This window comes from Typopeltis vanoorti, chromosome 26 (assembly GCF_054136105.1).
Source record: "Typopeltis vanoorti isolate ZY-2024b chromosome 26, IOZ_Tvanoo_1.0, whole genome shotgun sequence".
Lineage (NCBI taxonomy): Eukaryota > Metazoa > Arthropoda > Arachnida > Uropygi > Thelyphonidae > Typopeltis > Typopeltis vanoorti.
Genome location: NC_143574.1, coordinates 31,815,755 through 31,840,075, shown reverse-complemented (window position 1 = coordinate 31,840,075; position 24,321 = coordinate 31,815,755). Strand labels below are relative to the sequence as shown.

The following is a 24,321-nucleotide window of genomic DNA, read 5'->3' as shown; positions in this document are numbered from 1 at the left end:
GCTGGAGTCCGGATTTAGCACGCCTGAGCAACTGAGCCTGGCCCTGGATAGCCAACTGTGGGGAGAAATTAAACACCCTTCTTTTTCTCAGTCAATATATTCCAACAACTTTGTCACTGGGAAGATTGTAGCCAGCCTTTCAGACGGACTGTTAAATCTCCATCCGCAGGATTGCGTTCACACACACACACACACACACACACACACACACACACACACACACACACACACACACACACACACACACACGCTGTTCCCTGGATATTAGCCTACGCGTTTCATATTTTGCCGGCTTGTTTAGCATAGTGGATACCGTTGTCAACCTACAACCAATAGGCTGTGTGTGTGTGTGTGTGTGTTCAAATCTCTTTGTAAGCATGGGTTTGGGAACATATCTTTTAAGTAAGCGATGGATTTTATCGCCCTGTATAAGACTGTCGTCTTTCGTTATAAGTCTGAGATGGCGTTAAAGAAAGCAGGTTATAAACGTTCAAAATTGTATGATATTTTACAACTCAACCTTACGTGAGCAATACTTTATACTTTGTGGGCGATACTGCACTTGGGTGTAATATACGTTAAAGATACCAAGAAATTTTATACTTGGTTTTAATCCTTTTCCCAAATAAGCAAAACAAAGTTTTGCGCGTGAAATATATTCACGTCTGAGCCACTTGTATATAGAGGCTAATGACTTCGTATCACTTGCCTTAGTATGTATCCCATAATGCAAAGCACACCTCCTTTCAGGCGTGTATAATGCAATGCAGAATGGGAAAGGCCACTACCCAGACCGGTTTCGACCTTTATTAAGGTCTCTAAACAAGTTGCCACAAGGTGCTTTGACCTTATTAAATAAAAATCTCAGGATGAGAATAAGACGTAGAGGGTTTTAACTTTGGTATAAACTATGTTAAAGATATCAAGCAATTTTATAAGCTAGGTTTTAATCCTTTTTCCCAAGTAAGCAAACAGACACGTACGTCAAGTTTGCGCTTGAACGTAGCTCAAGTCTGAGGCAACTTGTGGTAACGGTTGCTCTCATCCTGAGATTTTTATTTGATAAGGTCAAAGCACCTTATGGTAACTTTAAAATTTATAAGCTCTGCATTACTTCAACCTTGGCATCTCTGGGTCTGGCTCCCACTGACGAGATCTCAATAAAGGTCGAAAACGGTCTGGGTAGTGGCCCTTGCCTTTAATGCATAGCATCATACATCTCCGTAAGAGGATGTACTTTGCATTAGGGGGAAATACTAAGGAAAGCGATCGGAGCTTACTCCACCTTTTCCACGAATTGCCTCACAATTGCATTACGTGCAGGCGCAAACTTGACTGACTTGTCTGTTTGCTTACTTCGGAAAAAGGATTAAAACTAAGTTTATATAAAATTGCTTGGTATCTTTTACAACATTCGTGGAATCTATTGCTCAGAGAGAGAGTTATATATATATATATATATATATATATATATATATATATATATATATATATATATATATATATATATATATATATATATATATATATATATATATATATATATATATATATATATATATATATAATTAGGCATGCAACTCGTGAATAATTGGGGTTGAGGGACACCTAATAAAATGCCCACTTAGTGTGTACTTCCGTATAGTGGCAGCAACTCATAGACACCACTGACTTCCGCAAGACACCCTTGTAAATTTGATGAGCTACGTACCATCAGCTGCATGAACCATGAACCATGTTGCGTGCACACTAGGGAGACCTTCTTGGCAAGTTGCCAAAGAGAAGTGTGCAGAATTTGACTTGTCCTTTGGAAACGAAATGTTCAGATAATAAAAGCCCAGTTCGTTTAAGCTAGTGTTTGACATGCATTAGTATATAATCCCCAAATTCCGCTAGGAGGAGGATTATCATAGAGATGTTTATGATGATGTAAAGGTAGAATCATCCGTTTGAAGTCTTCTAGTAATTACCTGCTAACGAACTATTAAAAAATGTCTCATAAGACACACCTTTATATTCGCGTATAAGTTAAACACAAGCAGCTCTTTGTTTATCTCACAGGTGGCGTGTAAGTAATAAAAAATACAATTTATTTTCAAACGCTCCACCATCTTTTAAAAACCACATTGTCATCAAAGTATTGGACAATGAAAAAAACAAATACTAGATTCAAGATACAAACAAACAAAAAAGTAACGCACACAAAACACACACACACACACGTTGCGCGTCAGAGAGTCTCCACGAGCAGACACAGTGACCTTGGCCACTATCTTGGTGAAATGCCGTTTCATGACACTCGGTGTTCATCCGCCCTTTGCTCCGTTTGCTACACGATCAGAAGCCGTTGCCAGCCGGTCATGAACAATAACGAATACAAGCAAGAAGAAAGGTATTCAACTAGATGTCGGAATGCAAGTGGGAGTTAACTATGTACGTCAGGTTGCTAAATTTCACGTTTGATATACGAAAAAGGGAAGTTTAGACTCTCGTGCGGTCACCGCCTGCTTTCTCTGTCTTCCACCGGATATCATGTGGCTGTGCGCGCACGTCTTTTGCTGCTCTATCTCAAGTTCGCAGATCGTGGCGGTGTTCGTGTCAGTCCAATCGCGCGATATTCAGTGGGATGGCCTACGGTCCGCAATCCAAGAATCTTCCTGGCATGTCACCGTGTAGGAAATGAGACATTTCTACCTTGGCTACACAAACATACTCAAGAGACAGCTTCGCATTGTACCAAACAGTCACACGTCTCGTTACTGTTGAATTTGGTGGATTGGTTGGGTAGCAGCAACTGTGTGAATGGTGTTTCGTGCATTATGATGAGGTCATGTTTGGTGACTGGACGTTGAGGATTAGCCGAGTGGGAGTGACTATGAGACGAGTGTAAGACAAGTGAATCCCGTGTATCGGAGTTAAGGGATGTTACCATGGGAAGTGGATTTTCTATTAAGAAAAAGAAGAAAAACAATTTTAGTATTTCGCAGGTTAACAAGACCAACGGAGAAGGTATGTAGTCATTTCTTATAATGTGTGTGTGTGTGTGTGTGTGAATAGGAGAGAGTAGGGAGAAGCCGGCAGTAGCCTCTCGAACAGGCAACTGAGATCAAAGGCCCATTTAAAATTATAATCACTCCCCCCCCCGCTACCTATGATTATGATACCAACCTGTTGGTCAACTTACACATGTTCTCGTCCACTACTGGATTAAAAAATGCTTTTAAATACAAAATTTCAATCTATTCTTGATATCTATTTCTTCCAAAGCCAAAGTTGTTATTATTGTTGTAAATGATGGTCGTAGCTAAGCCTATGAGGCCAGGAAATTATTTCCTATGGAAATTATTTTCTCCAGACAACCCTGGAGGGAAAGCCCACTGCTAAAATCCCCTTTCCCGTAATTTTACCTGGTTTGCAAGTAGAATACACGTACTCCAATGAATAATTTGTTGTGTTGGACATTTCCCATTTGGAGAATGCATCTTCGATGATCAATTGTTTGATGACCGACTAAAATAGACGGGTACCTTTTCTCTAGAGAAATTATAATAGTTTTAGGCAATTATCGTAATGAGTTAGACCAGAGCAAGGCCACAATAAAATCTGTTGTTTATGAATGAGTTCTGGTAATGTAATGTGTAACATTAATAAGTAACGACAGCTGGGAACTTGGCTCGAATGTTTTACGCAATTCAGGTAGCTCGATGCGAATGCAGAGAGACTCTCGTGTTCGTCTGTGTTTACTTTTTGAATAAATAGACAGGGAGAAAGGCTGTACAGTAATAATTTAAGGAATTCTCCCACAACAAACTCACAGATGTTCTGTTGCAAAAGTACTGAGACTTGACCATGAATTTGAAGGCACCCTGAAATCACTCTGGGCGAATCCAAATGAAATATTCAAACCTATGTATACATACATATATAGACTAACTTTTACCAACAGAGCTACTAAATATTAGATAATATTTGTAGACGCTTTTTTGTAGTATCTTTTTGTTGTCGTACTTCCATTTAGTTGTAGAAATATGTGGACCTCTGTAGCTATTTATTGATCAAATTTGATATTGTAGATCGTTATTTGTTTACTAACAATTCTTGATCAAACATGCTTTGCTGGGCTATTTCACGTCTACAATAAACAAAGGTGTGTTCTTGAAGCAAAAGACGATAAATTTGACTATTTATCAATAATTTTGCTTATAATAGTTTCCGGGTTACCTTGAAATCTGGATTTCCACGAGCCAGCGGCATTATTTGGCATCTTTCGCTTCCACTAGTTGTATTTAAAGTTTATTTACCCCTTCTGTTATTTCATCATTACGCTTTGCAATTTATGCAAGTGTTAATCGTTTAATCCAGTTTAGTCAAGTTTCTGTGTTGTTTTAGCATAATTGAGTATTGTTACCATGGCAATCCTACTTAGCTTCAGAAATTTATGAACTTTGAAGATCTAAACAGGGTACTTCTAAAAGTAGCCGTAAATGGAACCAAAAGAAGCTTCGAAGATTTAAAGAATTTATTTAATTTTTTTTTACAAAAGGTGTTACTAAGATCCGTTGGCAGATTTTAAAAGTACCTTTAGGTATATAAATATATCTATCTTATTTATATAAAAAGATAAGCTAAAACGTCTTTTGTCACTTTATTTGAAACGTTTTGGAACTCAGGGGGCTACCCTGAGTGTCGACTCTTCAAAATTCGAGTCATCAGAATTCAATGAGAAACGACCTACCAGTCCGGAACACGGGGGGAGTGCTGAACTTCTCCTGGAAACGACAGAATAAATAAATATTACTGCATCCATAAAAACGATTTTAGCCAAATTTCAAAAAAATAAAAGACAGAGAGTACCAGCGAATTTTTAATTGCTACCTCAACAAAAAACGTGCTGAAGATATCGTCAAAAATATTTAACAAATCTTCCGAAGCGACTTATTTAAACGAAGACGGAACAAATAAGATATTCGCAGTTCCATGCATCGATTTTACAACACACTTCAACTTTCACTTTGATAGGAGCACTACTGCAAAGCCGTCAGAAGGAGCGCGCGCACACACACACACACATACACACAGGAAATTCTAAATCGCTCACACCTCAATAGCATGCGAGCTATCTTTGTCAATGATTGCACTTTCCACACTTCTAGGCATGTTCCCACCAGTCTGCGTCTATACGACACTGTTTTCAACCATTCATCCTTCAAAATGGCATCCTATCCATTGTTCTCCACTACTGGGAGAACAATGGATAGGAGTACCAGTTTCCAAAAAGTCAATGCCTATCTCCACCCTTGGCTGGAAAAAAGGGTCACTTTGAAGGCCACACATCCATCCGATTTAAAACGTATAGGATGATTCCTTTTGGACAAAGTATATAACTCAGCATCTCAATAACCCCCAACACATCTCCAATACCCCAGTCTTTATCAGTAGATCATATTTTATCACCAAAGATACTTCATGGGCCCCGCCTTAGTACAAAACTGTGGAGCAGTTGGCATTACATACACAACGTCAGTATTCTTCAATGGAAAATTAAGTGAGGAAAATTATGATAGCATTTCTTAACGCATTTCACAGCGTACCTTGGAGACACAGTGGCTGATTTTATATGCACACCACACACACACACACACACACACACACACACACACACACACACACACACACACACACACACACACACACACATACGTTTTGAGAAATACAGTGTGTGGAAAAATACTATATGAAGTTAAATGATTTATGTAAAAGAGCTTTTTCAAATTAATAGTACTTAATATAATCGAAAATTTACAAACTAAGATTTTATAAAGTATTTATTTACTGATAAAATTCTCCCTCAGTCTACCAGGAAAGTCCATATGGAGAGTAGTGGGCCTTGGAGGACACTGAGAATCGCTGCCTTAGACTGGTTCTGTTATTAACTTGATCCTCGTTAGAATTTTAATTGCTGCTTGCTTTTTTTTTTACGTCTGGACACTGCAATATTATTTTAAAAAACGAGGACCACCTTCTCAAAAATAGTAAGTGGATAAGCAAAATCAAAATGCTTTTATTAGAAAACAACCACTTCTCCAAAATCCCAATAAAGAGTTTGGATTTAGATGGTTACATCATAGATAGGGCTTTATTAATTTCAAACAGTCAATTTGCTATTGTAGATCACTCCAAAGTAACCCGAGTAGAAAGAAAAAAAAAAAAAAAGATGATTTTTTTTTTTGCAGCTTGTAAATCTCGAGAAAGATTCTGAAGATTTATCAGTCTTTAGGAGTGTATTGCAATGAAGAACCCCAATTAAAGAATTACAAATCCTCCCCATTCTCCACGAAAGGGGGAACTAGGGCAACTCAACACTAGGGCAACTCGATGCCAAGGTGGGTAATGCTCTGATCACTATTCTTAGTATTTCCCATAATGTAAAACACATCTCCTAGGAGATGTATGATGTTATACATTATGGTGGAAGGTCACTATCCAGACCGGTTTCAACCTTTATTGAGGTCTGGTGAGTAGGTAGACCAAATTAATACTGAGGGTATAGCGAAAAGAACTTATGTACTATACAAGTTGTCAAAAAAGGTGCACCCATAAATTACTTAAATAAAAGAGCCAATAGGCTTCACTTCGGCGATGTAACATTATTTAAATTTAGGGAATATTAAAACACACCTTTGTAACGAGTTGCCTTAGTGGTGAACTACGTTCTTTAGCTTACGCTACAATCCGCCGATACGTTTATAGTCTTATACATTTTATAAATTAAATTTGGAATTAGCGGCCTACTCTTCAGACACTTTTCGTTTGTATATCTGAAATACTTAAAGGGATATTATAATTTGCAAACTATTGATTAACATAAAATGGCCACAATACATAGCAAGTACGGTCTTGAGTATCACTTCCCATCTGTGGCCTTTTGAACTTCGTTTAAATTAATTTCGGCAGTGACACCAGATGGCTCATAATTACTACTGAAAACTGGATGAGTTGACTACTCAAGAATCCTAAGTTGTCTTCAGATCATTTTTCTGTCACTCATCTGAACAGGAGGAGGGGTGAAAGTAAACGAAAACACTCTCAATTTTGCTCAGTCATGGTGTTGACGAGTGTATACCATTACAGTTTTCCAGGAGACTTGAAAACACTTTGTACAAGCATAAGACGATGTCTCAATCTGTGCATTATCAGGAAGTTAAAACGAACGAGTCATGATGGAGAAAACCAAGCGACTAGCAACTTCCTAAAACGGAAGCCACTGTTGACATTTTCATGGTTCCCTGTTTCAGAGAAATGATGAATAGTAGTGTTAACATGACAAAAGGGAAAGTTAATAAAATCGCAAGATATGCTTGTGATAATTGAAAGATTTTTTCGTATGAAGTCTTGTTTACATAGCAAATATGACTTGGAATTTGTTGCAACTGAAAACACAGTTAATAGTCAAGCATTTAAAATCGTTTCTTTAGAATTACTAATACAGTAAGGGCTATTTTTATTCTGGAAATGCGTGTGGTTTTGCATTGTTCTTTCATATTACTATAAATCAAGTAAGATTGGTCTGCATGTTATGTGGGAGGGGAAAAAACTCGACAAAATGCTCCTACGTTCGTGTTAAACTAAGTAAGCCTTGGTTATCTTTTTTTTATGTAAGATTTCGATTCGGGTCTTTACAATCAAAGGGCGCGTTTGTTTTCCCATACTGTCCTCAAACACACACGAAAAAACCCATAAGCAAAGCACATTACCGTGCATTTCAAAACAAATCATGATAATATCGGATCGTTCCAAGAAATGAGCCAATTTAGACGGAAAAAATGACTCACCATCTCCTTCCGCCCATCTAGGTTTCCTGAAGGGCGACCGGTCTCGTGGATAGGGTGAGGGTCATCCTGTAGACTAATAAAATTCAATTGAGTCGAGCTCCACGAAAGTGATGACGTTAACAATCATTTTAGAAATTAATATACATTTTTTTAATTTATGTTAATTTAATGCATTATTTTTATATAAATTTTAATGGTAACGACTTCAAAAAAAGTCCGTTTCATGGCAACAATATGTTCCACTTGCGTATACCAAGTCGTCGATAAATGATGCTACAACATACACTATATTGAAATAAGTATCGGAACCTCCCTAAGTTTAGAGAAAATTAAATTGACTTTCTTCTTCAAGTGTTATCCCCTAGAAGGAGGTTGGCAACCATGTCACGAACCTTTTTCTTTCTTTTGCTGCTCTGGAACATTTATGGTAATTCAAGCCAGTCCAGTCCTTAATGTCTTCAAATCACATTCTCCTGGGTCAATTTTCCTTCTAATATTAATTTCTTGTCTGGTTAGATGTCCAAAATATTTAAGTTTTCTCTCTTTACTTATTTTCATTAATGTTCTTTTCATTTTTGCTTTCGTAAAAATATCTTCGTTTTTCATTTTCTCTGTCCATGGTATTTTAAACTTTCTTCTGATGGTCCACATTTCTAAAGCTTCTAATTTTTTCTCTGCTTCTTTATTTAGAGTCCAAGTTTTACTGTTGTAGAGAAGGCTTGACCAGATATAGCATTTTATTAATCTTTTTCTTGTGTCTATGTTAATGTCTCTGCATGTTAGGACAGTTTTCAATCCTAATTTCCTCTGTCTGTAAGCATTTGTCCCAAATATATAAAAGACTGAACCTGTTCAATTTTCTTTTTGTTAACAATTATGCTTAGTTTCTTATTTATTGGTTATTTTGATATAATCACGCACTTTGTTTTCTTTAGGTTAATAATTAGTCCCATGTCTAAGCTTCTGTTGTAAATTTCTGTGACTAAGTTTTGAAGATCATCTTCAGATTCAGCTATAAGAACTGTGTCATCTGCATACCTGAAGTTGTTGAAGTTCCTACCCCCCGACTTTATACCCTTCAGTTCTGAAATATTTTTAAAAACTTGTTCACTATATATATTGTACAGTAAGGGTGATAAGACACATCCTTGCCTTACTCCTTTTTTTGATTTCAAAGTTGCCAGAATGTGTATTTTTATATCTTATTGAGGCCATTTGATTCCAGTATATATTTGTAATTATACGTAGATCTTTTCCGTTTAACCCATTATTCTGTAGGATATGTATTAATTTCTTGTGATCTATTGAATCAAATGCTTTGGTGTAATCAATAAAACAAAGATATATGCTTTTCTGGTTATCAAGGCGTCTTTCACATCATGTTTTCAAATTGAAGATTCCTTCTCTTGTACCTTTGTCTTTTTGAAAACCTGATTGAGTGTCTTCTATTTCTACTGACAAAGTGCCTTTTATTCTTTCTAGGATTATTCTCAGTAGTAATTTTGTAACATGGCTTGTTAAACTTAGTCTATATTCTGAACATTCAAAAGTTCTTGGAATTTTGGGATTAGTGACAAAGATGGATTTTCGTAGATCATCAGGGATGTATCCTGAATCATAGATGTTATTAAGAATAACATTTAGTGTGTTTTCATTTACTTTCTTTAACAATTCAATAGGGATCTGATCAGGGCCTGGTGTTTTACCTGTTTTCATTTGACTTTGAGCGTTTTCTATTTCTTCATATGTAATTAGTTCACCATCCATATTTTGTATATCTGGTGCGTCTGTGCGATCAGAATCAAACAGTTCTTTTCCATATTCTTTCCATCTTTTTATGATATCTTGTCTCTCTCTAGTAACATTGTTCCATTTTGATCTTTTATACAAGGATTAGGGTTGAAATTTTTCTTTTTATTTGTCAGGGCTTGGATTGACTTATGCATTTCTTTACTATTGTGTTTCTTGTCCAGTTCCTCTATTTCTTTACATTTTTCATTTAGCCACTTGTCTTTAGCCTTCCTGCATTCATTTTTTATAATTTTACTGAGTATTCTATACTGTTGTGTACTTTTCTTTTTTCGTCTTTCATTCATAAGTTCTAGTATTGATTCAGTCATCCAGGGTTTTTTCTTATTGTATTTAATTTTGGGGATAACTTCGTTAGCTGTCTTATATATTGCACTTCTAAACTTTGACCACCTGTTTTCAATTTCCTCTGTGTTATAAAGTATATTGTCTTCTGTTTTATATCCTACATAATCTAATTTCTTCCTAATTTCTGAGTTAAACACCATTATGTTGTCAGGTATATTCAGAGCTATGAAGTCACGTCTTTCAGTATGATTGTTTCTAGAAATGTTTTTTTTAGTTTAATTTTTTAAGTAAACACAACAGGGTTATGGTCTGAACCTATATCAGCGCCTGGGTATGTTTTTGTGTTGGTTATATTATTTTTGTATCTATTATTTATCTTTATGAAATCTATTTGGTTTCTTATAGAGTTATCTGGGTTTGTCCAAGTATACAGTCCGCGCTTTGGATGTTGAGAGAAAGTATTCATTATGCGCAAGTTGTTTTGAATCCAGCATTGTATCAATCTCTCACCTCTTTCATTTCTTTCGTCTAATCCAAATTTTCCAACAACTGGATTTTCTTCCCCTTCTCCAACCCGTTCAAGTCACCCATCACTACGAGTATCTCGTTTGATTTTACATATTCTATAGATTTTTGTGTAAGTTTAAAAATCTTCCATTTCTTCATCATTGTGAGTCATCGTAGGGGCATAAACCTGGATAATTATGATGTTTAAAAGGCTTTGCTGCTAATTTAATAAGTATTATTCTTTCGTTTATGGGCCACATCCCCATTACACATTTAAAGATGTCTTTCTTAATCATGAAACCCACTCCATATTCATGCTTCTCTCCACCAGAATATACAAATGTAAATCCATCTTTCTCTAGTTTTCCCATGTTATGCCATCTTGTTTCACTGATTCCCATCACATCAACTTTAAGTCTTTTTATTTCCTGTATAAGATTGTCAAAATTCCCTAGTTTATATAATGTTCTCACGTTCCAAGTTCCAATTTTCAAGACTCTGTTTCTTGTTTTCAAACGAGGAATATCAGATGCCGACCTTCCTTTCGGATTTAAGTTGACATCATCATGGAGTTCACTTGCAGCGCTCGTTTTACTCACAGTTTCAGTGTCTTCTTCCCTGTAACTATTTACAGCTTGGGACGTTGCAGAGGTTCCAACTTCCAAAGCATAGCTTTTGAAATATTTCCTTTTTTCCATGGTCGACTATAGGATAGAGGATAATAACGTGGTGAGGCTCCGATCTCTTCCACGTCTGCAATAGCCAGTAACTTGGTTGGCTTACTCTGTCAGCCGTTGATCAGAATTCAGAATCTTTCGACTGCTAGTTGTTTCACATTACCGTTCATATATGAATCCTTCTGCCAATGATGAAACATCAGATGTCATTACAGTCCTAACATCTCCCACGCTGGCCACATAACGTCTTAGGAGATGCACTTTATAGCTTTCTTCCAGCTCTTTGCTTAGTATCAACTTTGCCATGGCTCATTACTACACCATGTTTCCCGAGGTATCCACGTAGTGGCATGATACTAAGACTTTCCTGGGTATGGCCCTCCGGACTTCACCGAAATATTGGCACTGCCATCTATATCAGTTCCATCAGGGTTTTTGACCGTGTTGTAGGTTGCCAGCCCACCACGGAAATCCATCCCAGGCTTAACTGTGCTCAACATGCTACAAGCATGACTGATGACTAGTCAGCCAAGATCCTGGTAGGAGAAAATTGATTTTAGCCCCCCTTTAAACCTAATCACCCTTTCCAACCTTCCAAGCATATGCTTCACCGTTTTGAGAACACCAGTCGGTTATTTTGGACCATTCAATTTCAGTCATGATTTGTGATAGCACCTGTGATTGTATGATATAAGGCGCTGTCATGTTGAAAGAAAGAAAGAAACATGAATTTGTTTCATAAAACTACCACGATGTTGCAAGACGAGAGCACATTGATTGCATTTATCCTTCTGGGTGCCACTGCAATCAAACACTGTGGTGCATACCAGGAGGAACCCAGCTCGAGGCCACCACAACTGTCACTAAACTTCCTAGCTCGTATGATGCATTCAAGCACAGGGAATCTGCCAATCCAATCGAAGGGCGCCCACGCTTTGTGTGTGTGTGTGTGGCCGATGATCTCTATGGTAGGCTCAGCCTCTCTTCTACAGAAAACAGTGCAGAGATTTTCGTACCTTCTTATATATGTATATACACTCCTTGGAAAGAAATCAACGGACCCCCCTTCCCACTGGGAAAGGTGCATCACGCTGTGTAACGAGTCACGTGCTTGTATAAATTGGAGCAATATGATGCTCCCAAATCAATGCAACTCTGTCCGGATGAAAAGGATGCAAGAGGGGAACTGATGCATTTGAAAGATGTGCTGTGATAGGATGACACATTGCATCGCTATCTGATCAGCAAATTGTTGATAAATTGGGCCATCCCACGTCCACAAGTGAAACTGAGATGGAAGATAGTCAACTGCTAGTGCTACCCGCAGAGGACGCCCCATCACACTCACCGAACGTAACGGTGAGGTGCTATGAAGGACAATATGCAAAAACTGCCATTCGCCAACCGACATGTTGAATGCGGAGTTCCGGGAATCGACTCTTGTGAGATTCGGTTCAGAAGCGAGGCTCACAACATGGGTTCCCATGGTAAGACCGCAATATGCAAGCCTCATATAATCCGAACTAAAATGCTGCTTTGTCTTGTGGTGCAAAGAGCGTGAACAGTGGGACATGAAAGCTGGAAAACTGTGTGTTATGGAGCAATGAATCACGCTACGCCCTCTACTGAGCAGATGGATGGATGTGGTAGATACCAGGCGAACGTCTATTGCTAGAGTGCATAACTTCCCAACTATGAAATTCGGAGATGGCAGTTTGATGGTATGGTCCTATTTTTCCCGGCTTGGCCTCAGACCACTTTGTGGTGCTACGAACATTAAACTCCGAGAGATATCTGAACATTCAGGACAATGCTTTGTGGCATTTCTACGGAACTGACCTTTGTCTCTTTCAGAAGGCAATCCACTATGTCATAAGACTGCTGTCGTAACTGCGTATTTTGTGGACAAGAACGTCACCACACTTGACTGTCCTCCACAGAGTCCTGATCTCAACCTTACTGAACATCTGTGGGATGAACTTCTGATTGATCGCTATCATATGCTTGTAGAAAGTATACCCAGTAGGATTGCCGCAATCATCGTAGCGAAAGGAGGTCCTACTTCTTATTAAGGTGAACGCCATGGCTGTTTGTTCCTCACAGTAGTGTCCGTTAACTTTTTTCAAGCAGTGCATATCAACGTTTCGCAATCCCTTACCTTTGTTCTTATTTTGCAGGGTGATTTGTTATTGGTCCTCAGTATTCAGAAAATATGAAAGGAATTTTTAAATTGCCATCTCCTTTGTCCGTAGTGTTTTTACCCTGGATGGATTAAATCTTAACTCTTACATGTGCAGAGTTTAGCTGTTTCTCTAATTTCCAACAAGGTCAACTCCAATTGTCTTAGAGATGAGATGAGAAAATTAGGGCAGTCAAACTGAAGCAGAAAAACAAATATTTAGCTTCACAGAATAAGATTTTGAAAACGCACAAAATAAGCTCGATGGAATAGATTAGGGGAAAATACAAATATCAAAATATGTGTCTTGATAAAAGCATAAAATCTTCAAATTGCAATAACGCAATTCTAGAAGTGGTAGAAATTTTTCAGCAATTAAATTCTTATATAACAGATGACCACATAGTCATACCAATGGTTAGAAGCATTGATACTTTGCAAGGAATTCCAAACTGTTCTTGAATTCGAAATAAACAAATAAATAAATAAATAATAAAAAGGGAGAATGCGATATTTTATGGAAACCATCTAAAGTTTTGATGCTTTTAAAATTCCCCCAAACTATTGATGTGTATCTGCATTACTCCGCAGATGTTTGCCCTTAAGTCAGAATCATCTAAATTCGAGATCCATCGATGACGCGAGGGACCTTTTTGTAACTGAAAGTGAGTTAGTTAGTTAGTCTCAAACGAAGGAAGTTAGCATTACTTTTCCATCCAGAGTGGCCAGTGAATGTATACATTCTACAGATATTACTTTCATCACTTTCCCTCCTCCTCCCCGCCACACGCTGATAATTGACCCACCCAGCTTTCCCTCTGTGGTAACAAAACAACAACAAACATCTGCTAATGTCGCTACGTGCTCAGTTTTGCATTATACACGTAGATAACAGAACTTTGACTTGAGACCAGAGCGATGGATATGAGCACTTTGAACTGACTTATAGTTTATTGTTTAAAATAAGTTTTAACCATTAATTTAAGGACTAAATTTTTGTAAATAACTATCTCGCGTGCACTGATAAACTTCCTCGTTACATTTGCAAGGTTGTTTTTAACAACCGGTACTTAAACCAGCAAGTATTTTCCCTTCCTTTTATGGTTATTTTTAATTGAAATTTCACTTTTTTTTTTTAGCTAATTTAAATGTTTGTTGCGATTTAAAAACCAATTTTTTTTCAAAAAAAAAAACACGTAAAAATGATGAAACCAATTTTTATTGTCCGTTTGCTTAATTGTTTTGATTTCGGCCTACAGGAGCCTCCACTTGTGTGTGCAAAATGTAAATTCTTTAATTATTGAAATTGCGACTATGAAAAAAAAAAAAAAAAAAAAGAAGGGGGACAACTTTGTAATTCTTTTTATAATAAGGGTTCGTGTAGTTTATCTTCCATCACATAAGATAAAGTACACAAACCCTTGTTGTAAAAGGAAACACAACACTGATAAAAGTGCTGGGTAGGTAGTAAAAAGCGCATTTTTACGATTGCCCGAAGAGCTGTGATCGTAAAAAGCACAGGAAGTATATCACGCCCTCTAAATTGCAGTATATCTGTTGCTTTACGTTGAGTACATTTTCACGAGTATACCTACCTACTACCGCATTAACAGTCCGGGATTTGTATTTGAAAATTGAAATTCAGTCTAACGGATAGTGAAGCAACATTTCCCGTAGGAATTTATGCAAGAGGATCACAGACTTGGCAAATGCACTTGCTTCAAATACACACTGACATTATCTATATTTCAACATAAGATCGTTTCCCTTCTCCTAAACAAGTGTATGATTGCGTTAGAAGAAAGGCCGGAACTGGAACATTTTTTATTAAAATAATGTGGAAATTTAAAGAGCATGCGTAGTGTGGGTCAATGTTTTTGATGCAATACATAAGCGCATTTTGAAATATTATTATACATATGATTATAAAAAAGTCATCATTACAGGATATTATGACAGTACTACGTGATTCACTTTGCTTACTTAACTAACTTCCTATCGACTTCCTTCAAATTAGTCTCTTAACTTCCAGGACTCCAATGATTTAAGATCTGATATGTCTGTCTTCTAGAGAAATTTCAACTGCATCAATCCACCTACTTGTTGGTGTTCCTGTGAATCTTTTTCCTGCCATGTTGGCATCAAACACCTATTATACTAGTAACGTTTACTCTCCGATTCTGTTTGAGTGGGAGAGAAACAGTTAATTCAACGTCAAGTTCTTTCCTAATATCTTCATTTTTAATATGATATTGCCATCGATGACTTACAGCTTTACTTGACACTATATTACGCCTTTTTCAGATCTGTAAAACTTGAATATATCTCCATAATTTCATCTTGTTCTCACTAAAGTTTCTCTCCCATAATTTTTCGTAGTCTCTTCTCAGTTTTACTTGCGTAAATCTTGCCTACAATATCTCTCTACAGAAATTTTTTCCTGATTTTAACATTCAGTGTCCGTACGGTTAGCCTAGTGGCTACACACTTGGCAACCATATGCTTAGAAAAGGAGTGTCCTGGGTTCGATTCCCTTTGTCGACGTGAAGACTTAAGGATCTTTCTCAGACATAGCCAAGTTAGCCGTTCTTGGGCGTGGACAGAAGGGTTTTTTTCCTCCCGCAAGCAGGCACATCAACCAATGTCCTCTGCAGAATCTGCAGTGAGTCTCCAAGGTTTGGATCTTGTTTTCAAACACCTTCATTTTTTATTCTATTTATTTATTCGCGTGGAGTTTCTCCCTTTCTCTCTCGTCCCCTTTGGGGAGGTATGTATTCACTGGGTCCGTGTGTATTCGCTGGGTCGGTTTGCCTATTCTGAGGGACCAAAAAAAACAAGTTTCCGGGTGAAAAAGTCCTCTACCTCAGTATGAGATCGGCTAACTCACCTTTCGTCGAAAGTGACCAGATAAAGGTTCATTACGTCATGGACGGGAATCGAACCCAGATCTTTCCGACCAAAGGGTTGCGTCTATACTGGCTGAGCTACGGAAGTTGTTTCACTCAATAATATTATCTTAGTTGAGTCTACAGTTCACCTCGGAAATCTGCTTGTCTTTGATTCGTTTTAAAACTCTCCCACATACATTTCTGCTCAAAGTGATATTCATTATAATCCAGTTGAAACCTAAATGGTGATCACTCCCTATTTCAAATCCTCGGTGCACTCTTTTGTTCTGAACCGGCTCGAAGATATTACTATCCACAGTAACATAATCAATGATGTTTCTTTTATTTCAGGCGTCTTCTTGTGAATTTGTGCAGATTTTTGTGTTCGTACATGACGAAAGTAATGCCTGTCAATGTCCTGAATCCAGCAGGTTCTTAGTTTTTATTAGTTTTGTTCTTTTCTCCAACTTTTCGAGATTCATTTCTATACGCTGTGATCTCCAACAAGGACCAACGTTTTCTTTTACTAAATTTCAGCTGCCTTCTCCAACGATTCGAAAAATTCCTCTTTTTCTTACTTTCTATGGATCCATAGGTACAAACAAGTTACATCGTCCATTTCCCTAACTGAATAATGCAAGTTTAATTCTTTCAGTTGTTAAAACAATAGTCGTATAGAAATATAATTCAAATTTAAAGACTGCAGTGGTATTAGATGCATAACCAGGAAGTAGAACAAAGGCAAGAAATGGGGTTTCCGTTGTCATTCCATAACTATTGCGCATTTACCAGCTGATATGACGGGTGAAAATCAGAAACATGCTTTGACATCGCCTGTTGGATGATGTCAAAATGAAATTTTGACATCATCCACATAGTCGCGATGAAAGTTTTTTTACCTCGCTTGGTAAAAAAACTTTCATTGCGACCATGTGGATGGCTAAGCTGCTCTCCAACACAAACAGCTTGTACGTTACTTTCACTGTGGCATGGATGTTAGTATACACTGCTTGGAAAGAAGCCAAAAGACCTACAGAGTGAGGAACAAACAGCCATGGTGTCCACCTTAATAAAATGTAGGAACCATAACACACCTTTACAAGCTTCCACATCCCACTGTGCACGCTCTTTGCACCACAGAAGAAGCTGCATGTTGGTTCCGATAATGTGGGGTCCACAAAAATGAGGCTCACGTGTTGAGCTTCGGTTCTGAATGTTTTTGGCAGATTCGTATTCCAGTCGATGCCTGGACACTTTGCATTCAAAGTGTCGGCCTACGAATGGGGGTTTTTACTTATTATTCTTCGTAGCACCCTACTGTCACTTTCGTGAGTGCAGTTGACTCCTTTCGCTTCTATTTCAACATGGTATCACTGATTATTGACCTGAGATGGCTCCATTTGTCAACAATTTGCCGAACAGATAGTCCTGTCAACATGGCATCCTATCAGAACGCCTCTTTCAAACTCCATCAGTCCCCTTCTTGCAACTATTTCACCAGGACATAGTGGCGCTGACTTGGGAGCAACATATTCTTCCAAATGACGGCTACAGACACGTGTCTCGTTACGTGACACGATGCATTTTGCCCATGAGGATGTCCGCTAACTTCTTATTAAGCAGTGTATGCTTGTAGGTGACAGATCATTTTCATCATTTGTGTAAGACCTTGAAAATTGCCTTGAAACGAACACCATTCTTGTTTTTTTTAGAGCAGGTTTCTAGATTATCGAATCCTTGACCCCACATTCTACCAAATGTATTATAGGTTTATAAAATTTCGCGGTTAACCCCTCAACCAACAAACGACAGGTTTTGTACCCGCTGCAGCAGAGCTGTCTTTTAAAGTGTGTAGTTGGTGTATATCTGGGCTTCGGAAGACGGTGAGACCACCATTCACTTATTGGGGATATGAAGTACCCTCGGAAAAAAAAAAAAAAGTACAGTGTTTGGTCTTCAGAGCAGTGGGTACTGAATATACAAGTTTGTAACCTTTCGTAGGTGGATGTAATGCTATCTGAGCATCACCCCACCCATGATACTAAAAGATACCATAAATTTGCAATGCGATATCAAACAAAGGAAGGTTTTTCCCGAGGAAAACTCGACTATTCACCTTCTGTTCAAAAAGAAACCGAACTTTTCGAAAATAGAAGAAACTAGTGGCGCCACTTGTTGTATCTTTTTGTTGTCGCAAGCGGCAACCTTCATTAGTGTTGTGTCATCTGTTTATCACATTTGTTTCATTAGAAGCCGAGTTCTAGTGCCAAGAGTGACGGTGTGTTTTGACGAGCGGTCGGAAAATGAGCTTCAAACAGAGAGCTGCGATTGACGTTTGTGTTAAACTTGGTAAAAGTTTTATCGAAATGCTTCAAAAAGCATACGGTGATGAATGCTTATCCCGTACTCAAGTTTACGAGTGGTTTAAGCGATTTCAAAGTGGTCGTGAGACGTTGGAGAACGATGAAAAGCCAGGCGTCCAAAAACTGGACTGAGCGAAGTTAACATCCAAAAAGTGCGTGATTTCATCAAAGAAAACCCGAAATCGTCCTTGAGATTGATTGAAGATGAATTGGGGATTCCCAAATCAACTGTGCACAACATTTTGACCGAGAGTTTGGGGCTTCATAAATTGAATTCGCGATTTGTTCCCCACAAGTTGACCGACGACCAAAAAATGTATCGAACTGAGCACTGCAAGGACCTCATTAAAACCCCTTAAGGACTGAAATGTCCTTGAAACGATCGTTACTGGTGACGAAACTTAGTGTTTTGAGTATGAGTCCGAAACAGAGTGCTAAGTGGAGACCACCAGAAAAAAGTCACTTGGAGAAGTCAAAAGTAAAGACAATGCTGATTTGTTTCTACGATTTCAAGGGCATTATCCACAATGAATTCGTTCCGCCTGGCCAAACGGTCAATGGTGAGCTTTATCTCGAAGTTTTGAAGCGATTGATAGCGAGAATTCGTCGCGTACCGCATGAATATTGTGATGATCGACCGTTCGTCAAAACACACTGTCACTCTTGGCACTATAACTCGTCTTCTAATGAAACAAATGTCATAAACAGTTGACACAACACTAACGAAGGTTGCCGCTTCGACAACAAAAAGATACAACAGGTGGCGCCACTAGTTTCTTCTATTTTCGAATAGTTAGTTCGGTTTCTTTTTGGACAGAGGCTGTAGAACACACACACACACCGACTTCGGAATTAGGAAACTTTACGCAGATATATGTAAATGCCACTTACGCAGTGCATATGCAAAATACTTGGTCACGTGCGTCACCATGTGCTTAGTCAACTATTTAAGAACGCTGCTGATCAGTAATAGTCAACAGCGTTGATCACAATGGGAAAAGGAAAGTATATTTTGGAGTTCGATGAAGGACTCATTGCGGGTGCTCGTCTGTCTGGAGCCACAATTTTGGAAACAGCAGAGCTTACTGGTTTCTCGAAAAGGAGAGATAGCCCAGGTGTTGAATCAGTGGAAAAATAATCCACACATGTCTAAGAGGTGTAACTGAGGCATCGTAAAACAGTCTGTCAGGTTCAAGATTATCGTCATCTGAGAAGGCTTAAAAACCACGGATATCTACGAAGTTTCTTAATTAGTATTAATTGGAATCTGGCAGTAACTACTGCCATCTTAGCCTATGAGTGGCACATCGGCCAAATGTGTTCGATGTCAGTTTTACGTTTGTACCAAGAAAAAATTGCATCATTCGTAGGAAACTAAGCCTACAGCTACAAGCCGCCAGCTCAGTGCTAGGGGAAAAAATCGACCAACAGACGAAGTAAATACTTGGTAAGGACCATCGTGACCAAATATATATTATATTGTACATATTTTGTTAACCGTTCTGTAATTCTTTTTGCAATCCCATTCATTCCTCGAAGCGCCTTATTTAATAGGTTTCCCCTTTTAGCTTAGTGCTGTGGGTCCAGTGAAGGTAATGACCTGATTGGGCCCACAGCGATACAAAGATCCCTACTTTGTCTAATTTCGATGAGAAGACACACAACACACACACACGCAATCTGCAGAGCATCGCCATACATTCCAGCATTACAATTCGAACATCGCAACGTCTTTAAATCAATCAAAGTCCCTTCCTTCAACTTCCTACAAATTCTCTAAACACTCCGCACTCGAACATCCAGATAAGATCGCTACGTGCTGCCACGTCTTTGAAAAGCTACCGCGTGCACGATGTTCCTCCGTCTCTACGGCATGCCTACCGCCGATTCCTCATCCGCTAATTACAAAAGCTGTGCGCCCAAACAACACAACTTCCTCGAAACCTTACAAAGGCTTTTCACCGCTTCTAATCCTCTCATGTAGGAAATGGACGTGTGCGGATGGAGAGTTAGACAATTCCTGGGGTTTTCTGCACTTCGCCATCGATCTTGTTTGTAATGCGTCCATTAACGTTTGCTCCAACCCAACCGTGAACACTTAGCGAGATTATAAGAAAGTTTCTGTTTGTTGTGGTATTGTGCGATGATGATTTGGCCTTTCTGTGAAATCGCGTGCAAAATTAGCATTGAAATAAGAGAAGGATTCTTTTGCTAAACAAACAGGTGTTAGGAAGACTTGGTTATCGTTTCCAAAAAGAAAAATATTCCCAATAGATGGGGGATTGTTCGTATGGTGTTTTTGGTAGAACAATAAGAAGACAGCCAACTTATTTCACTGTACATTTAGTAAAATGTAACATACTTGACATATGTAGAGAAGGATATTTAGGAGTACAGAACGTGGATTTTCGCTGGCATTGTAAAAATGCCATTCGGGAAAAGTTTGATTAGACTGAGTACTGACTAAAGAACAGAATTTTTTAAAAAAATAGGAAAGCGATGAGCACAAAGCATTTGTTTCACTTAAATAAACAGTTGGAAGCTAATTTCTTATGAGTGACTAACTAATCCACTAGGAACTCAATACGCAATGAAAAATGCCCGCACGGTTAGTCTAGTGACTATGAGCTTCGCAACCATATGCCTGGGAAAGGAGTGTCCTGGGTTCGATACCCATCGCCGACGTGAGGACCTTAAGGATCTTTCTCAAACATAGCCAAGTTAGCTGGTCTTGGACGTGGACATCAGGGTTTTTCCCTCCCACAAATAGGCAAACTGGCCCTATGAACACACGCAGCTACAGCTCGGAAAGCGTAGGGCTAGTCATCTTATCCTCTGGATGGGTACGAGTTAGAAGAGCTTAAGATAGGTCTGTAACAGGCCAGTAGGCCTAATACGTAGTAGGGAGAAGAAGAAAAAGCAACAGTTGGCTAACACGCCATCAATTACTGGTGTGATCAGTCTAGTTTTAGCTTATAGGAAGAAAGAAAAACCTCTACAGCAAGCAGAACTTTGGCTTCAACCAACAGGAAATATTTGATGGCTTTGATCTTCTCTTCTCTTCTGAGTTTGAAAGTGTCAAGGACGACGACATCAACAACAACAACTTTGTCACGCTTTTTGCGTTATTTTCTTGTGCATCGCATCTTGTCTTTATAATGTTGATTAGTTCACTATACGAAACTTAGTTTAAGTGTTTTCTTGGCATTATCTTTTTAGTTGGTGGATGATTTTCATCGCCTGATGTGATGCTACTGTAGCTTTGTTTATTGGACGCTGGAGATGGAGTAAAAAAAGGACCACTTTGGTCTCTACCACATTGCAGTTGTATTTTATCACACCCACGATTCCAAGCGAGTTCCAGGTGAATTCTCATAAGAGGGAAGATCATAAACCAGTCTTATATGGATTTGATGTAACATTAGGGATTTTTCGTTTATTTGTTTTATGTCACTTCCACCTATGCAAAGCTAGAATTCTATAATATACTAGACATTGAAGTATACCACAGGATTAAGCGATGATTTAGCTATGAAGATTAAAGATTTTTTTAAGACCACTAGAGACATTCGATAAACACTGTGGTGTTACATCATGCGATGAAAGTCATGTACTACGTAGTTTATTTTATTGCGTTTAAAATTTTTGGATGATCCTAAATTTTCAAAATTAAAAATGTCTGCAATTGATGTTCAGAGTGAGATTCGAATCATCCACCTTTTATTTGACGGAGATCAAAGGGTATATTTTCAAAACAAAAAAACTTTATTTTCTTGAGATAAAAGTAATATCTCAAAGATAAAAAATAAAAATCGATAAGACTGTAAAAAAGGTAAAGACAGAAGATTTTTTTTTTTCATAATCCAAACTGTTGCTCATAGCAAATATACATTTGGGTTGTCCTGTGAGACAGCACGCAACCAGCCTACGCTAGAGTTGGCCTTCAAGGAAATTGAAAAAACAAGTGGAATAATAATAGGCTTTGGCGCTGAGGTTATCAATAGAGATGATAAGCATATCGCTTTTTCATTAATCAACTGTAATAAGTGAAGGGGGATGAAGAAGCAGTCGATTTTATTAAAAATAAAAATAAAAATATCCTTCTGGAATGTTCGCCTTTAATACATGTATATGCGTGCTATGCGCATGCTTAATAGATCTAATGAGTTGGTATCAGCGTATATTTAAATCAGTTATATAACTAATATTATTGGCAGAATTTATTTTTGTGAAGTTAATTATTTTTACGTGATAAATTTATGTTTTTTTTTTTTATTGTCTTTTAGTAAGTTTTGACGATTTCCAGATTCTCAGAGCAATTGGCAAAGGAAGCTTTGGAAAGGTAAGTGTGTCTTCTGATAGAGCTAGTTCTCTCTCTCTCTCTATCTATCTATCTATCTATCTATCTATCTATCTATCTATCTATCTATCTCTTCATAGATGCGTCTTTGCAAAACAGATACAGTATGTGACAGAATAGTAACGTAGTGAATAGGTTAGTTAAATGAAAAAATAATAATAAATATATATTGTAAATCACCTTAGTAACCGATCAATGAGTTTCCAGAATTGGTAAAAGTAGATCGAAATGGATTTCGCTGCATTTATTTTCATTTTTTTCCCAAGGGAAAAAAATTGGCATGGTTTCAATCACAGCTGCTTTCATCGTATCGTCTTCCGATCTGTCCAAGAATGAGTTGCTAAACAAGTCTTCGCTGTCTAGACACGTGCATCAAAGATCTTGGGAATTTCCTGAAATTACTGGCAAACAAAGCGACCTTTGTACAGACTCCGACAACACTAACGCTGTTGTGGGAAGGTTCATTAGCGGAAGATGAGAATTGCCCGATTGTAGGCAAATAGCTCTCTCTGGTGTCTCTTTGTCGAGTTGATATTGAGATCATCTCTAAGATTTCTGGTGCCTGCAACAAAAAAGAGTTTTTTTAGCGCCTTAAAAATATTTTTATCAATTGTATTTTTTTAGTTTGGCATCTGAGGCAAATGCTATGAGATGAAAAAAATATATAAAAATGGATGAAATCAGTTTGTTTATGTAAACAAAATATATGATTTATTTTAATACAACAAAAATTGGAATAGATTCCTCTTCATTTACTGTCCATGAAAATCCACATTTCAAGTAATTCATATCATACTTACGAAGATTTTTCATCCTCTTCCTAGTTGGTTCTCTAGAGATGTCAGACGACACACTCTTATCAATTTCATTTTTGATCCAGATGCAAAATCAACGTTTTCTTGTTGTTCCAGTTACTTGTATATGCTATATTGCTCTCTTTTGGGGGTTTTATAAATCCAATCTTTAACCAATGATCCACACTTAAGAATTTAAAAGCTAAAAAAATTACCGTATTTATTTGAATATAACTGGCACTTTTTTCCCAAAATTAAAGCTAAAAAATCGTGGTGGGAGATATATGCGGGGATTTTCGGAAACTAAAGTTTTCAGAAAAAAACTGAAAATGGTGCGCCTTACCAAGAAGCTCCTACTAGCTATCACTACTTTTGGCATCGAGAACAATTTCCTTGTGTACATCGCCAAAATCATCTACCCAAATAGCGTCATCTTCTTTCCCATTATTTCAAGCAAAAATTACCAGTCATTTACAAGACTTGAGATACGTAATGAACAATCCTTCACGAATGACTAATGAGAAGTGAAAGTTGTGCATGATGATAGGCCAATAGAGAAAGAGCAGCTATGGTGCATATGATTGGTGCGGTATTAACATCGTGCGAACCAAAGACAAAGGCAAG

The 24,321-nt window shown here is 37.9% G+C and overlaps 1 protein-coding gene across 1 annotated transcript in view; it reads left to right on the top strand.

The window, feature by feature from the left end:
* The first annotated feature begins 2,321 nt into the window (after positions 1 to 2,321).
* Positions 2,322 to 24,321, top strand: part of LOC150092463 (serine/threonine-protein kinase 32B-like) — a 46,785-nt gene continuing 24,785 nt past the window's right edge. The window contains exons 1-2 of the mRNA XM_090414828.1: positions 2,322 to 3,009; positions 22,830 to 22,885. Coding sequence (XP_090270954.1) covers positions 2,931 to 3,009; positions 22,830 to 22,885 — 135 coding nt within the window. The 5' untranslated portion in view covers positions 2,322 to 2,930. The remainder of the gene's footprint in view (positions 3,010 to 22,829; positions 22,886 to 24,321) is intronic.